Source organism: Pezoporus flaviventris, unplaced genomic scaffold, assembly GCF_033815535.1.
Source record: "Pezoporus flaviventris isolate CSIRO_AGI_PZ_B2104156 unplaced genomic scaffold, CSIRO_AGI_Pfla_v1 ptg000036l, whole genome shotgun sequence".
Lineage (NCBI taxonomy): Eukaryota > Metazoa > Chordata > Aves > Psittaciformes > Psittacidae > Pezoporus > Pezoporus flaviventris.
The window spans coordinates 12,493,620-12,510,566 of record NW_026892584.1 but is presented as its reverse complement, the minus strand read 5'-3'; the positions used below and the strand labels follow the sequence as shown (position 1 = coordinate 12,510,566).

Below are 16,947 nucleotides of genomic sequence, written 5' to 3'. Positions count from 1 at the left end.
TTCTAATACTTACATAAATAAAAAGTACTCATGCAATAATGTATCCTGAAAACACGCACAACAGACCCCTGAGAGGTGAGCTGAGGTGTACAGACACGACCAGAGAGACAGTATCAACATTTATGTGGTTCTTTATCTATGAGAGAAAAATGTATCAACTTAAAGGCATTGGAGCTTGATAAATAAGAAGCAAGCTCTCTCTGAGAAGGATTAACCACGGGAACAAGCTCCCCAGGGAAACAGTGAATTCGATGGTGTCAGGTGAAGACTGAGTGCCTTTCCTGGAAAACAGGTTGTAACTAAAAGCTAGATACTGGGGTCAATTTGAGGAGGGACAGTGGAGAACAGGGGAAATGAAATGGCTTTAAGTACACTGGAAAACAGATGAAATGACTGATTGATCACTAGTAACCCTAAACCCCACAATTCTCCTGGTTGTTATAATCCACTAAGTATACTAATCATTTGCATTATGACTGAAACTCTCAGTATACTTTTGTTTAGGCAGACTAATAGTTTTGACAGCATTTGAATCTATTTTCAGCTGATGAGATTAAATGCTCTGCACAGTCCTACCTCTTTGGCATGTTCAGGATGGTTTAAACTTGAAATGTTTGTAATCTTTGGAGTAGATGTGGCATGGGAGTGTGTTGCTCTGCATGTTCACAGCCTTCATGAGAAAGATGCAGCCCTGGGTTTGTGTGCCTGCATGCCTACAGAGAGTAAGGATTGTGAATGACCACACGAAGCGCATAGCAACTGCATCTCTTACGCAGCTGAGGGCAGATTCATAAGGATGTGACAAAAGATGGCTCTGCTCTTGGGCTGGCAAATGTTCAGAGTAACTGCACGAGGTACCTGAAGTAGATTCCATGCACTGTTTTGGGGCCCCTTTTGAGCTGCAGGACTGAGGTACTGCTTCCATCACTTCACCCTGTGGAAAGCAAGATCATAGCCTGTACGCTTCTCTCCACATTTTAGAAATAAGATCCTAGACTATCAGACTGCCCAAAGCTTACCGCAGAACTAATTTTCTTGTCTCCTGATCGGCTGTCCCTTTCTTCCCTCAGAAATGACATCCTCTGAAGGCACCTGCGAATCTTGGTATTTCTCCTTCAGAAATCATAAAGCTTCTCGAGCAGTAGGAGCACGGGGAGAGGAAGGGATTAGGCCGCTCATAAGCAGGGAACGTGCAATGGATTCACGCGTGGATCCAGCGGTTGAAGCCACTCTTCCGACTCCTCACGGGGAAGGGCTGCCCCTGCCTCCCTAGCACACCTCACGTCGGCCTGTGCCTGTTTGCCCTGATGGCGGTGACCGGTAATGGCGTCCCAGTAACAGCACCGCCAACCTTCAGGCCCCAGCGTCTAAGCAGCCACCCCTCCCGCGACGCAGGATGGCCCAGGCTCCTGCAGAGATAGCCAGGGCGCGGCGCAAGGAGCCGGGGGACATGGCGATCTCGCAGCCGCGGCCCGCAACACGCCCGCCTCGGCGCGGCAGGTGGCGCCAGAGCCTCGCGCGCCAGTCGCCCGCGGGGGCGCGGGAGCCATCCCGGCGCCTGCGCGCTGCTGAGGCGGTGGCAGCGGCCTGAAGAATCCCGCGGGGAGAGTGGGTGGCGGTGGTGGTTGTGGCGGTTTGGCGTGTCGCTGGGCGGCCGTGATCGCGCGCCACGATGCCTGCGGTGTCGAAGGGCGATGGGATGCGGGGCCTGGCGGTCTTCATCTCTGATATCCGTAACTGTGAGTGGCAGCCGAGGCGCGGTGGGGCTGGGGCCTGGGCCGGGCCGGCCGTTGCTGCGGGTCGTTGCCCCATTGGGCCGGGGCTTCTTTCCCTGAATCCCCTCACCAGTGCTTTTCTCTTCCCCTTATCCCTTGTAGCGGGCAGCTCGGAGCGCTTTTGCCTCACGAAATGGCGACGCGCTCTGGGGGGGGGGGGGGGGGAGGCGGCGCTGCGGGAGGGGGAGCAGTCTGAGGCTTTGGGCTGCGGGTTTGGGTTGATTTGTGCGTTTGGGTGGGTTGGTTGGGGTATTTTTCTCCCATCTTTCTCTGTTAGCTTCCCTCCCACGCGTCTGCGGAGGGGCGTTGGGTATTGCAGTCGCTGTCCCGGCGGAAGGGGATGCCAAGAGGCTGGTGTCCGTCGTCGTTGTTGTTTATAAGGAGCTGAAGCTAAGCTGGCGTGTATTCGGGGTGCGGGAGTGTTTGTGGCGGACGAGAGAGAGGCGGCTCTGGTCTCCATCCAAGTCCGTGAACGCCTCTCGATTCGAAACGTCACGGATAGAAAGCAGGCCTCTGTAAGGGTGCCTGCGAGCAGGGCCTTCTGTGGGTATGGCTAGGCTTGGCTTAAATTGGCTTTAAAATTCTGCTTTAGCACAAATCAGCTCTTAGGATCCATGTGATTAAAAATGGAATGGAGAGGGCTGCGAGTTAGTTGTGCCCCTGAGGGAGGAGGGGGGAGCATGCCCGTGAGTGCGCAATGCAGAGAGGAGTACAGCTGCTGTTACTTGGGTTGGGAGGGAGAGAGTAGGCAAAGACGATGTATGTCTGGGGGTACATTCAGTGCTCAACTTACCTTTTTGACTGAGAATTGCATGTGATAGCAGCTTAATATTAATCTGAGTAACTGATCTAAGTGTATGATGTGGCAGGACTTGCTTGGGGAAGGGCTAAGGTCACTGTGGTTGGTGTGATGAAACAGTTCTGTTTTGTCCACCTTTTTGTCTCTGTAGATTACCTGAGGCTACTTTAAAAACAGCAGCAGTAGTAAGGTTTCCTCACTAACAGATGAATGTGGATTTGGAGAATTTTTAAATGCAAAGTATGATGATCTAATGATGATGGCTTTTATTGAAATAACCTCACCTGCTTAGGAAAATCTTCATGTTGATGACTTTTAATATAAAAGGCTAGGGAGAAAATCATGCTGATAAAATTACTGTTAAAACACAGAGTTTACTTAAACTAAATTCAGATGATTTAGACTTCCAGCCATGTAAACAAGGGCTTTGTATATAAAATTTAAGGTTGATCTTCCTTACAGTATAAGCTGTCTTGTTTTGTTTTCAGAATAGACCTGCAGATCCTTAGGTTTCTTCTGACTTCGTTCTTGTGTGTGTAGAAGAAGGCTTATAAAATGTGTTGTATATTAGTTCAAGGTTACATGAATGCTTTTGTGCTTTGTCTGGTTGGCCCAACAATTTTACTGGAAATTTTCCAGTGCCATGGTATTCTATGCATGTGTAACATAGCACAGAATCACAGAATAGTTTGGGTTAGAAAGTACCTTAATATCATCTAATTCCAACCCTGTGCGATGGGCCGGGATGCCTCACACAAGACCATGTCACCCAAGTCTCTGTCTAGCCTGGCATTGCATACTGCCAGGGGTGGAGCATTTATCACTTCTTTTTGCAACCCATTCCAGTGCCTCACCACCCTCACAGTAAAGAACTTCCTTATATCTAACCTGAACTTCCCCCTGTTTAAACCCATTGGCCCTTGTCCTATCGCTACAGTCCCTGATGAAGAGTCCCTCTCTGGCATCCAAATACTTGGTGTCATAGCATCTAAGACTTGCTGTTGTATTTACCCACTATTTTTTTTAATGATTGTTTTCATTCATTTTGATAGAAGTAGTACGAGTTGTTCTTCAGTGTCTTTTGCATCTTGCAGTTGGTCAACACATATGTCTACCCTTACTTTCACTGAAATTCAGTAGAGAAACTTCAGTAGAGAAGTTTCAGTAGGGAAACGAGAAACATTCAAGCTCTTAGGTTCCTAACCTATGTTTAGAGATGTGGAATAACAAAATTTGAGGTAGTAGGATTGGACAAATTAACTACTGATTTCCCCACAAGCTTGTCAGTGCATAGGCAGTGTGGGAACTCTCATGAAACAACCATCTCTCTGTCCAGATTGGACAACCAACCTCTCATCCTCTCAGTGTCTTCAAGTGACAGGCATGTAACTTGCATGTGAAATAAATAAAATATTGATGTTTTCACTGTTTAAGCAAATATTGATACTTCTGAAATGTTTTGTCCCTGTCCAGACAGCTATTTGAGAGCTGTAATTGTGTATCTTCATAATGAAGAATATAACTGTACCTTGCAAATAGCTGCAAAGGAGTTAATAGTTCCCACTAATAGGTGATTTATGCAGTTTCCAACTGGCTGTCTAGTGGCATTTGAGCCTTTTTCCTTTAAGGGAGTTCCTGGTGTTGCCAGCTAACCGTGGGCTGCTGTATGCTGACTAAGATTCCCCAAAATACTTGAGAGCACTCTCAAGAGACTGTGTTTTGCAGGCACTGATATTGGCTTCATTTTCATCTTTCTCTCGCCAGAATGGGGAGCTAGATACTTGTCAAGAACAAAAAGTAATATCTATTTAGACGAATAAAGTCTTTTGAAATGTAAATCTAAGATACTGTTCTTCCTCTTCTGAGATGGGAGGGGGGGAAGCTAGACACCAAGTGCAGTGCTTAACCTCTGTTTCTGGCCTTAAAGCTGGACTAAATATCTTGACAGTTGCACTAATGTGCAAAATGTCTCCAGGCATTCTGAATTTCAGTTTTAATTTTGACTTTGTTGGACTTGTTTATCTCCTTATAATACTGATGTAAGGACCTGACATTTTTAGTTTGCCTACAATTCTTCCAGATTGAGTAATGTTGAAACAGGGGGGTGTGTGATTTCTGAAAGACCTGAGGAGCAATTTCCCCCTAACCCTCCCCGCTATACTTAGGGGATTGCTGAAAAAATAAAATGCAATTGTGTGCCAGCTGTGCCTAGGTGAATGCAGTAATAAGATAAAAGGATATAAATATGTAAATTTAGACTGTCTACCTTTGGAAATGCTTAATCTTCTTACACAGAGTCTTCTTTCTTGGGCATTTGTACTTACAAGGTCTGCAGCACTAAATAATGCGTTCTTCCCTTTTGAGTTTAATTATATTACTGGTTTGGGAGTGATGCTGGTCTTGCCTGGTTTTACTAGTCTTTTACAGGCTTCAGAAAAGTCTGATAAAGTGCTAGCAGTTTTCAGTGCTTAAAACTCTAGTTGTTTGTGGGTGAACAAACAGCTTGCACTACCGGTCTGCCTTTAGTAGCTAAAAGGTTGATTTTTGACTTCTGTGTTGGTTAGCCATGGTTTTGGCACTTTGGTTGTCTATTAAGCTTCTTGATCTGAAGCTTCTGTGTCACATGGTGTTGAATGTAAGAATTGCTTTCTATGTGACTTTAAAAAAATGCTTAAAATATACTGATTTCTTGAAAGTCTGTAAAGCTATTAAAAAAAGTTTGCATACTACTTGTAGCAGCAATGTAAACTATTTTAAAGGCCAAAAGTGCTGCTTAGTGCTTTGACTTTTCTCTGGTGTCTGTGAAACTGTACCACTGAGCCTGTTTTTCAGAGGAAAATGTTCTTTATCCACCTAAATACCAACCGAATTTTCAAACTCAGATATTATAAGAAAGTTAATCATCCTGCAGTTCTGATATCTCTCCACAGTTTTGTTTCAGGGCAGCTTCTTGTTGCAGGCTCTGTATTTTGTACATAGAGATCCTGGTGCAGAAGGCAGAAAGAGTTTAAAAAAAAAAACAACAAACACAAACTCGTTTAGGTGCCTGACAACCTGCCAGTAGATGTATGAGCTCTTCTAGAAACTTGCATAATTGGATTGTTTTAACCATATATGAAATAGTACTTTCATAGACATCAGAGAAGAGACAAGAAAACTGTAGATTGGAAGCTGAAGTACTTGGCTAAGATAGTCCAGTTAATTAGCACTTTGGTTAATGAGGCCCACTGAGAAAACAGCAAGGTGTGGCTATGCTGTAAAACAGATTTGGTGATAGTGGAGCTGAAGGCTCTGAATCCTGTGGCTTGGTGAAGGGCCATCCAGACCTGGGAGTTCAGGTGAGGAAGAGTCCTTGTCACTGCTTGGGTGAAGTACCTCATGAACTAAGACCCAACAAGATTTGCCAGTGTTACAAGCATATGGAATCCTACAAGGAACACTTATTCTATATTGAGTATGCTAAGTCTTTTTTGTGTGTATATGTACTGCAGAGCTGCTGAAGTGATTTGGCTTATGCAAGATGGTATTTTATAAACTCTCTAGCTGTCTTAGCCATTACATCGTCAGGAGTCTTTTTTTTTTTTTTTTTTGAGAATAGCTTTATTCTTTTCTGGTGATAAAGTACTTTCAAGGCATTTGTCACTCAACCTATTTTGTTGCAACAACATTATTATCTGCTATTCACCCTGAAAACTAAAAGAGCTTACTTTTTTCCTTTCTTTTGGATGTGGTAGTATAGAAATAGTTTCTATTACAATATATTAAGTGTACTGCTGGTAATCCCTTCCTCCACTGTAAAATCAGGAAGTTATCTACTCTTGGGTTGATGGAATGGATCTGCACAGAGGCAAAAGCTGCTTTTGCCACAGGCTTTAAGGACAAGACAGTTGTTAATTTCCCTCACTAATTTAGGTAACTGCCTTATCTTTTCAATGTCATTTTAGAAGTTGGACAGGAGGAGGAATGACTCCTTCATTCTCCAGATGTTTCTTTGTATGTTCTAAGATACTGTTCTCCTCGGGCTATTTTTTTTTTCCTTAAATAAACCCCAACAGATATAATAAATAAAGGTTTATATCTTCTCTTAGAACTTAATGCATTAATAATTCTTTGCACTGAACAGGGAGGATGTCCAGTTGCTGAAGGCTCGTGAAGCCTGACTTCAGTAGCTTTGTTTCACTGAACTGAAACTGGTGCAGGTTACAAATAAGCAAGTGGGAATTAAAAAAAGGCTGTTTCATGCAATTAGTCGTGTGAATGGATTGTAGATAATGGAGTGCATTACCTGTGTATGAGGGAGGGACATGTACATGAATTAACTGACCACATGGGTATGTATAGTTATTTGTTCTTTGTGAGAACACCCCCACAGTGGAAAAAAAATCTCACGCATAATGACTTGGGCATATAGAGCTTGTTTTAGTGCTTTATGTCAGTAATACTGCTTTAGTGTGTAGGGAGGCAGCCGCTGTGTTGCTTCTTTGAGATGCAGGTTCTTGCTTGCATTGGATATGGTTTTAAAATATGACTTGAGTTACTTTCATATACAGTCAATGACTTTTTTCATTTGTATTGTTAGATTACTTATCTCTTCAAAGGAATTTCAAGGCAGGGTGTCTTGATTTGCTGTCCTTTGCAAGGTTATGGTCACTCATCTAACATGAACAGTTTCTGGCCTGAAAAACCCTAAGAGCATGCTGCTAAGAGCTATTATAAGCACTAAGTCTTGCATCACTTGCTCCTGTTTGCAGGAGAGCAACTTAAGGAAAACACTATTAGTATGAGATTAATCTGAGGAGAATGTGTAAAACAAAACTAGCGTTCCTCTTGATTGCTCCTCAGTCTTAGCTTTCTTCTGGTCAGTTCGTAGAACGTTGAGGAGTTGTTTTTTGTTGTGTTTTTTTTTGTTGTTTTGTTTTTTTTTGTACAGTTTGGTGGTTTTTGGTGTGTTTTTTTTTTTTGTTGGGTTTTTTTTTTTTTGGTTTTCATTTTTTAATTTCTGCATGTTTGGTCAAGAAAAAAGGAGAGTAGACTAGTATGATGGTTAGCAGACGAGAAGTTATAAAGAGCTAGAATTTCTCATGTGACAGCCACGTTCTCCATTGAAGACATTGGAAAATCTAACATCTGCTGAATTTGAAATCCTTTTGATAAAGGGTGCCCATCAGTCTGGCAAGAGGAAACTTAGGACTGTTGTAGAGACTGTTACATACCTGCATCAATTAGTGAGCTCATACATGATTTCTTAAGGCCCCTGAAACAGTAGTTTAGAAGTGATAGTAAAACTTGATTTTGGATAAGCCTCAAACTGTTCGTCTGTTATTTGGATGTGACCTAAGGTAGAAGAGAGGCCACAGTGACTTCTAAATCAGCGCAAATACTGCCTTACCCTGTTGAAGGGAGTGTAACTGTTCAGTATGAAAATACTGTTCTAGGACATGGCTACTCAGTCAAGGAAGGAGGAAGAGCTGCACTATGTAGTAACCTAACCTTGCAGTTCTGGTTTTGCATATCTCCTTAGCTTAAAGCTTCTCTTTTGGTGGGAGTCAGTGTCATTTTTTTTAACTAAACTGTCAGGTAGATGTCATAAAGTCACTTGGGTCTGAGCTTCCAGTAAGCTTTCAGCTGATACAGGGAAAGATCTGGTCTTAAGCTACACCCTCTGACATAGTTACTCTTCAGACTCTTTCAAAATTTGAGCTGTAGTGTTTTTCTTAACTTGTAGTGCCTAGTTAGAAAAAACACTCATGGTACGCACCTAATATTATTAAACTTCTATTAAGTTGCTGCAATTAAACTGTCTGTATTGTGGTATGATTCAGAAGCTGCAGTATACTCTTCTGCGTTTATTTCCCTTCCCTTATGTGACTAAGGAGTTAATGGATTACTGTATTGCAGTAAAGCCTACCACTGTCTGCTGTTTCATGGGAAGTGTTGTTACAAGGGCAAATCTTTAGCAGTGTACCAGAGGAAGAAGTGAGTTCTGTGGATAGAACTATCTGCTGTGCAGGATATTAGCGAGTTCTTAAATAGGATCAGTAGGTCACTGATTGCTTTGTGTAAATGGGTACCTAATCACAACACGATGTCCCAAGGCACAAGAATCTTCAACTGTTTTTGTGCCAGTCATCATCTCCAACATAATAGACAGGTATTTCTTTCCTCTGATCAAACATATCTTGTGAAAGGACAGTATGCACCCGTGTTGTTCATAACAGGATGTTAATACATCATTGAGCAAAAAGCTGCTTCTTCTGCAGCCTTGAACTGGTCAGTTTCTGTACAAAACTGAAGCCATACTAATATCTTAGGAAGGTACAGTATTTTATAGTAGTCTCTTTGGATTAGTTGCAGAGTGAGTTTGTAAGCAGTAGCACCATCATTCTCCTTTGAATGTAGCCAGGTGGACTTGCATCTTGTGTTGCAGTGCTCTAGATAGTTTAGTCAAACGAAGGCTAAAAACTCATATAATGTGAGGGCAGGCATACAGCAAGCAGACCACTCTGATGTATTACTATGTAACCTGCCTCCCCTGTGACCCTTTCCTGCTGTGCTAAATAACCAGCTGAGAGATGGAGAAGCAGAGGATGGATTTGGTGGTTTACTTTATGAAGCTAATGATTTGCATAGCAAAAGGCTAATCTATAGAGCTGTAGCATGAGTATGCATCCTGCTGGCAGGTAAGAGTAGTGGTTTAATTTACTGATAGGAGTTTTAAGTTCTATAAAAGCTCTTTCCAAAGGCAGGAAAGGATGTGCTGATTACTTTTATGTGACTATTTTCCCATGAGTGTTTGCACCACTCTCAGTGTAGAGATGCTACTGTTTGTTTTGATTTGGTCCATCTCTTAAACATTTTTTTTCTCTGTTCCCTGACAACAGGTTTAAGAATGCAGTGCACTTTTACCATCATGCTGTTTTACTTTATACATGCACTTTTACCATAAGCTGTTTTAGCAATAGGAAAGGGGAATGGGTAATTTGATTGCTTTTTGCCACTAGGAGTGTGTTTGGATGGTGAATGTGGTGAGCTTGCTCTTTACCTGGTCATGTATTCTGCTGGCATTATCACTGTGGTAAAGCTGATATGATTTACTCTTCGGATATTAAATAACCCAATCTTGCTTTTGGCTGTTTGGCTCTCTAAATGATCTGCAGCAGTACAAAGTAGTAGGAATACGTGTATTAGGAGGAGAGCAGTGCTGAGGAGCAGTCTGGAGTCATCTTTTAAGAAGTACAGCCTTAAAGTAATTATGAAACTTACAAATGAATTTTGATTAAAGGAAGCTAGTAGCAGTTTGACTGTGATGTCTCTTCCACCCAACTTAGTCAATCAGCTTGGATGCTCCTAGAGGCTAATGAAAACATAACAATTGAAAAAAATCTTCTGTTTGGGAAACAATGGTTTACAGCTCTACAAGAAAACATCTGGCAATGTCTTTGAGAATTTATCTTTTGTGTAATAAACTGTGTTCTTAAGTAGATGTTCCTAGCTACTACACAGTTCAGAGGAGAAGCTGCTGCTCTTAACCTAGGCAGTATTTGTATTACTGCTGTCCTAAACAGAAAACTAGAATTGTCCTCTCTTCAAGTCCTGTGTGATAATTGAATGTGAACAGAGGTATGTTCTGTTATACGAATGGTAGCACCACAAATAGGAACTGACACTACTACTTGCCTTCAAGAAGCATGAGAGAATGGCAAGCTTTTCCTTACGCTAATAGAGCCAACATGCTTTGCAGTTCTTAACACTACTAATGGCCACATCTATACATCTGCCTCTATAGAAATGTCCATAGCATGGGGAACAAACAAGAGGAATTAGAGATGTGTGCACGTCTGCAGGGGTATGATATAATAGGCATCACAGAAACATGGTGGGATGGCTCCTATAACTGGAGTGTTGGAATGGAAGGTTACAGACTCTTTAGAAAAGACAGGCCCGGTGAATGGGGAGGGAGAGTTGCCCTTTATGTTAGGTAGGCTGGAGAGTATGGAACTCTGTCTGGGGACAGGTCATCAGTTAACAGAGAGTTTGTGGATCAGGGTTAAAGGGAGAACAGCTATGGGAGACGTTACTGTGGGGATCTGTTACAGACCACCTGATCAAAAGGAACCTGCAGATGAAGCACTCTATAGATAGGTAGGAAAAGCCTCATGCTCACAGGCCCTTGTTCTCATGGGTGACTTCAACCACCCTGACATCTGCTGGATCCCAACTAGAAGGAAGTGCAGCAGGAGGGCCAGGAGACCTCCTTAGATGGATAAGGAAATGCTGAGGAAAATTCAAATGAAAAAAGAGGCTTATAAAAGGTGGAAGCAAGGACACGTGGCCTTGGAAGAGTACAGGGATGTTGTCTGGGAAGCTAGGGACCAGGTTAGGAAAGCTAAGGCCCAGTTAGAATTAAACTTGGCTAGGGATGTTAAGGATAACAGGAAGGGATTCTACAGGTATGTAGCGAATCAAAAACAGACTAGGGACAGTGTAGGCCCCCTCTGGAAGCTATCGGGAGAACTAACTACACAGGATTTGGAGAAGGCTGAGATTCTGAATGACTTCTTTGCCTTGGTCTTCACTGGCAAAGGCTCTGACCGCACCACCCAAGTCTTGGAAGGTAGACACAGGGAATGTGAGAATGAAGACCTTTGGCCCGCTGTAGGAGAGGATCTGGTTCAAGACCATCTTAAAAACCTGAATGTACGTGCACAAGTCCATGGGGCCTGACGAAATCCATCCGTGGGTCCTGAGTGAGCTGGCGAATAAAGTTGCTAAACCACTGGCCATCATATTTGAGAAATCATGGCAGTCAGGTGATGTTCCCAACAATTGGAAAAAGGGAAATATAACCCCCATTTTCAAGAAGGGGAAAATGGATGACCCAGGGAGCTACAGACCAGTCAGTCTTACCTCTGTTCCTGGCAGAATCATGGAGCAGGTTCTCCCGGAAGGCATGCTAAGATACATGAAAAAGAACAAGGTGCTTGGTGACAGCCAGCATGGCTTCACTGAGGGGAAATCCTGCCTGACCAATTTGGTGGCCTTCATTGATGGGGCTACAGAACTGATGAACAGGGGTAGAGCAGCTGACATCATCTACCTGGACTTGTGCAAAACGCTCGACACTGTCCCACACAATATCCTTGTCTCTAAATTGGAGAGACATCAGTTTGATAGGTGGACCACTCGGTGGATAAAGAACTGGCTGGATGGCCGCACGCAAAGAGTTGTGGTTAATGGCTCAATGTCCGGCTGGAGACCAGTAACGAGTGGTGTCCCACAGGGATTGGTGTTGGGACCGTTCTTGTTCAACATCTTTGTCGGTGACATGGACAGTGGGATTGAGTGTGCCCTCAGCAAGTTTGCCAATGACACCAAGCTGTGTGGTTCGGTTGATACGCTGGAAGGAAGGAATGCTATTGAGAGGGACCTTGACACGCTTGTGAGGTGGGCTGATGCCAACCTTATGAAGTTTAACCATGCCAAGTGCAAGGTCCTACACCTGGGTCGGAGCAATCCCAGGCACGGCTACAGGCTGGGCAGGGAAGAGATTCAGAGCAGCCCTGCTGGACTTGCAGGACTTGGGGGTGTTGGTTGATGAGAAACTGAACATAAGCTGGCAGTGTGCGCTCACAGCCCAGAAAGCCAACCGTATCCTGGGCTGCATCAAAAGGAGCATGACCAGCAGGTCAAAGGAGGTGGTCCTGCCCGTCTGCTCTGTTCTTGTGAGACCTCGCTTGGAGTGTTGTGTACAGTTCTGGTGTCCTCAACATAAAAAGGACAAGGAACTGTTGGAACAAGTCCAGAGGAGGGCCACAAGAATGATCACGGGACTGGAGCACCTCCTGTATGAAGATAGGCTGAGCAAGTTGGGGCTGTTCAGCCTGGAGAAGAGAAGGCTGTGTGGAGACCTCCTAGCAGCCTTCCAGTATCTGAAGGGAGCTTATAAGGATGCTGGGGAGGGACTCTTCACTAGGGACTGTAGTGACAGGACAAGGGGTAACGGGTTAAAACTTAAACAGGGGAACTTTACATTGGATATAAGAATGAAGTTCTTTCCTGTAAGGGTGGTGAGGCACTGGAATGGGTTGCCCAGGGAAGTTGTGAATGCTTCATCCCTGGCAGTGTTCAAAGCCAGGTTGGACGAAGCCTTGGCTTGTATGGTTTGGTGTGAGGTGTCCCTGCCCCTGGCAGGGGGTTTGGAACTAGATGATCTTAAGGTCCTTTCCAGCCCGAACTATTCTATGATTGTATAATCGTAGGATTGTCAGATGGCTACAATTCAAGTAAGGCTAAGAGGTGACATAAATAACAGTTCTAACCTGTGCATAAATTCAAAACAAATAAGTTGAGTGGGTTCCGTAAGCAAGTTTGAGCGAGATGAGTAATGGCAACACTTGCTTTTGTGAAGGTTTTTTTGCTTTAAGTGTTGTCTGTATACCTGTCTCAAGAACTTCCCTGCAGAAGTCTATGGTGCTCAGTATTTGTGCAGATGCTGGTGTAGAAAAATACTTCTTTGTTCCTTTGGGAAATAAATGTATAGCCCTGATCAGAAATACACCAGACTCTAAGCAGTTTGTATGAAGGCTAAGAGCTCTTAGCAGTTCTCGTTAATCAGCATGGAGTTGCTTTGTGCCTCAAACTTGGCTTTGACGGTCTATAGTTGGTATAGCAACAAGTTAATTCTGATGGAGCAGGTCACTGAACCACAAGCAGCCCATTAGTTCTAACTTTGAAGGACTTGCTTAGTCTCTTGCAACCCTGTTACCAAGTTAGTATTAAGATATGTCAAATGTGTTCTTCAAATGGATGGAATCAAAATCCTTTCTGTAACTTCTGTTTTCTCATTCTTCTGTAGTTTGTAATGCAGAAGCCCAAACTGACATATGGAGGTGTTATTCTTGCAGTACTGAAGCTCTGACTATAGTCTGGATTACTAGGAGATTTAAGAATAGTAATTGGTTCTCTGAAAAGCTGTATGATTCTTCCTAGTCTGTCTTTGTTAAACAAGATGGTAATTAATGATAATAGTGCACTGCAGACTAAATTTACCTTGCCTAATGAAGGCAGTAAGCAGCATAGTGGAGTCTGAAGCCTGGCAAACTGCCAAATATGAAGTAATTGTTCATAAGCACCTTGGATAATGTTGTGGCTGAAGATCTGTTTGCTCAGGTTCTCATCTTGGAAACTAAGAGCAATTGTGTACAAGGGCTGTAAAGCTACAAACAGTATATGTCTGTTGTGCAGAATAGCTAGCCAAAACTTACTGACTTGCAATCAACTCTTTTAATAACTTTTTATGAATATTTAATCTTATTTCCTAAACTGGAAAAAGCCTGAGTAAGTGAAAGTGAGAAGGATGTGGTCTGAACTGATGTGGAATGTAATCTTCTTGTGCACTGGCTTAAATACTGTCCTGCCCATCAGTTTATATATGTGGCGTGACCTTTATTAAGGATATCCAAGTTGAATGGCTTGGTTACATACAGCCTACGTTTTTGGACTACAGCTTGAAATTGGGAGCTGTGTGATAGCTTGGAAGTGAGGCAGAGCAATTGCCTTTGCAAGCACAATGTTCTGAAGCACAGTGCTCCTTCAACTGTCATCAATCTTATATTCCTTTTGAACAATTTTTAAGGTTATGTAAATGTTTATAGTGATGGTAAAAATCAAATATGCATGTAGAAATTCTAAAGTGAGTGTAGCATGGCTGAGTAATGTGGTTAACAGTTCATTGAACAGATTTTCTTCAATAGTCCCTGCTTCCCCCTCCACCCTTAGTGGGACAGAAGATTCAGCTGGAAGTTGGTCCTTGGTTTTTGATACTTACTTCTTTTTTCCTGTACATGAAACAACCTGAAGCTACTTGCCACTGGTTTTGCTTTGCCATCCTCTAATGTAAGAATAAATTAATTTGAATAAGGTTACCATGCAGTATAACTTCTGGAGTTCAGGAAACTTGGTTTTAGGTGCTTCAGCCTTGTTTTAACTCATGAGTTGCCCTAAGCATTCTTATATGACTGTCCTTGGTGACACTTCACACCCAATGTGCTAGTGCTGCTCTCTAAAACTGAAATTTCAGGCACATATAGACTGTAATCACTAATAAGGAGACAAGGTGTAATCATTTGACTTGATTTCCAGTGTATGGACTTAAAATTATATCCAGCTGCTTGCTATGCTATTTAAGTTTGGTCAGGGTCTAGGTGTATATTGCGTTCCAAATATGGAAGGAATTATGCAGAACAAGCTTTTATTCACATGCTGTGCAAGTTTTTAACTTTGAGAGAATAAACCTACTGATGCAAATTTCCTGTTTAATATGGATGTTCCTGTCAACTCATTGCTACATCTGTGTGCACGGGGGAGGGGGAGTTTTTTTGAGTTTTGTGTTGCTGAGTCTGCAGTCCATTTCTACCAAAGGTGCTGACTTCACAAATTCCTGAAGTGTTTTAGTCAGGCTACCCTTAATGCTCTGTTGCTTCCTTAGGACACAAAGAAGCCAGTTTCTAGCAATAACATCATATGTGAGCATAAGTTCTTTACTGTGAGAGTGGTGAGGCACTGGAACAGGTCATCCAAAGAAGCAATAAATGCTCCATCCCTGTCAGTGTTCAAGACCAGGTTGAATGGAGTCTAAGGAGAAAAAAAGAATTGTCTTGATTTTATTTTTTTTTTTTAAATATCTTTGGTTAAGAAAAACTGTCTTACATGTTTGTGTTTCTCTTTCCTGTCCCCATTTTTAATATCTGTGATTATTGCCATGCTTGTTGAGGTTAGAGAAACAATGGCTAATAAAGTAAATCCTGCAGTGTGTTTTCCTTACAAACAGGACCCAGAGATACAGAGCAAGAACCTAGCTTCCAAATTTAGGTAACTAAATATCTTACTCAGGTTAGCAGTTTACCTGACTGAGGTTAGTTCTCTGCCCTGTTTATCTCAATGAAGTACAAAATCTCCAGACTCAGTGGTAATGTTTTAATGAGATGTGCTCTTCACTTGATAAAAGGGAAAGAAATTGATCTTAGAATTTTTATTTTTTTTTTCTAGAGCAGGTGAATTGTTGCAGATAAGGGAAACGTTTTAAGCCTTTAAAAAGAGAGCTAATGTGAGAGCTTACAAAACTGGAGTGTTGTCTGTTTATGTATGCTTTCACCCTTCAGGCATATGTTACTGTGGCCCTCTGTTTCATAGAGTATGGACCGAGGAGCAGAAGACTTGCTTAAGTCCAGTAGTGAATATCTTAATGCTGAGAAGTATCTTAGACGTGATCAGTTGAGTATGTCTGGCCTGTCCACAGGATAAATAATCTAATGCAATTAAGACAAATCTAAAATCTGTAGTAGATGACACTTCAAGCCTTGGATTGTACAAGCTTCTGCTTATTTATACTGTAGTGCTACTGCTTTAAAACCAGCTTACTTTACACTGGCAAGTTAAATTAGAAGAAACCCAATAACATCTTCATGATACGTTAGTAAAAACTGGTTAAACTTTTGTGTTCCCAACAGATGCATTTTATAAGCTGAGTGAGGTGTATATACTATGGTCTCTGGCCTTGTCATTGTAGACGTAAATTGGAGTTTGTAGGTCAGATAAAAACTCTGGGCACATCTCCTGCTTTATCTGAAAACCAAGATGTGTACAAATAGCAACTACAATTTATGTTTCAGAATAGGTTTATGAATTACCGTGGTCTGAAAATGCTTAATTTAAAAGCAGTAAGTGGATGAGTTGATACATGTAAGTAGTTTTTCAGGGTTGGTATGGGTTGAGCAGTGCCCCTTATGAAACAGTGTTGTAGAATGGGAAAAATTCCATTTTAAGGAAATCTGAAGGTATTTTGTTAAAATGTCAAAGCAAACAAAAGTAGTTGCTTCTCATTTGGGCCTAACTTGTTTCTGTTTGCACAGTGTGCTCGTCTTTCTGCATGTCTGTACTCTTGAGGCCATTGTTACAGGCATATTAATATAAACAATTTTTCTGCATTTTAAGTAAGAATTTGTTTTGGAAGTGTAGAGCTTCAGTTTCTTTTTGCATCTAAATCACAAAATTACAAAATCTGGTTTAATTCGGCTTAAGCATGGGTTCCCTTATACTTTGGATACTTTGTTATTAATCTACCCTGAGGCACTTGTTTCCTTGAGTGACTTCATCTTTCATCTGTCCTGCTGTCAGTTATCTTTTGGAATATGGTGAAGGGGTGATCAGCAGTCACTGGATGATACAGGAGTTTGGACATGCAAATGTAGTAGGAGGATGTTTAAATGCTGAGAGTTGTTGCTTTGCTCATGTGCAAAGGGTGAGATTGGAAGTGCTTTGGAATGCTGGTCCTGATCTGACTTTGGCTTTTCTCATAGCCACATATATGCCATT

The 16,947-nt window shown here is 42.3% G+C and overlaps 1 protein-coding gene across 4 annotated transcripts in view; it reads left to right on the top strand.

Moving 5' to 3' along the window:
- Positions 1-1,536: 1,536 nt before the first annotated feature.
- The window catches only part of AP2A2 (adaptor related protein complex 2 subunit alpha 2), a 48,785-nt gene continuing 33,374 nt past the window's right edge, over positions 1,537-16,947 (top strand). For 2 of the 4 annotated variants that reach the window (XM_061463152.1, XM_061463151.1), the window contains exon 1: positions 1,537-1,739. In XM_061463152.1, the coding sequence (XP_061319136.1) occupies positions 1,673-1,739 (67 nt within the window). In that variant the 5' untranslated portion in view covers positions 1,537-1,672. The remainder of the gene's footprint in view (positions 1,740-16,947) is intronic. The other 2 variants (XM_061463154.1, XM_061463153.1) reach the window with 1 other exon arrangement.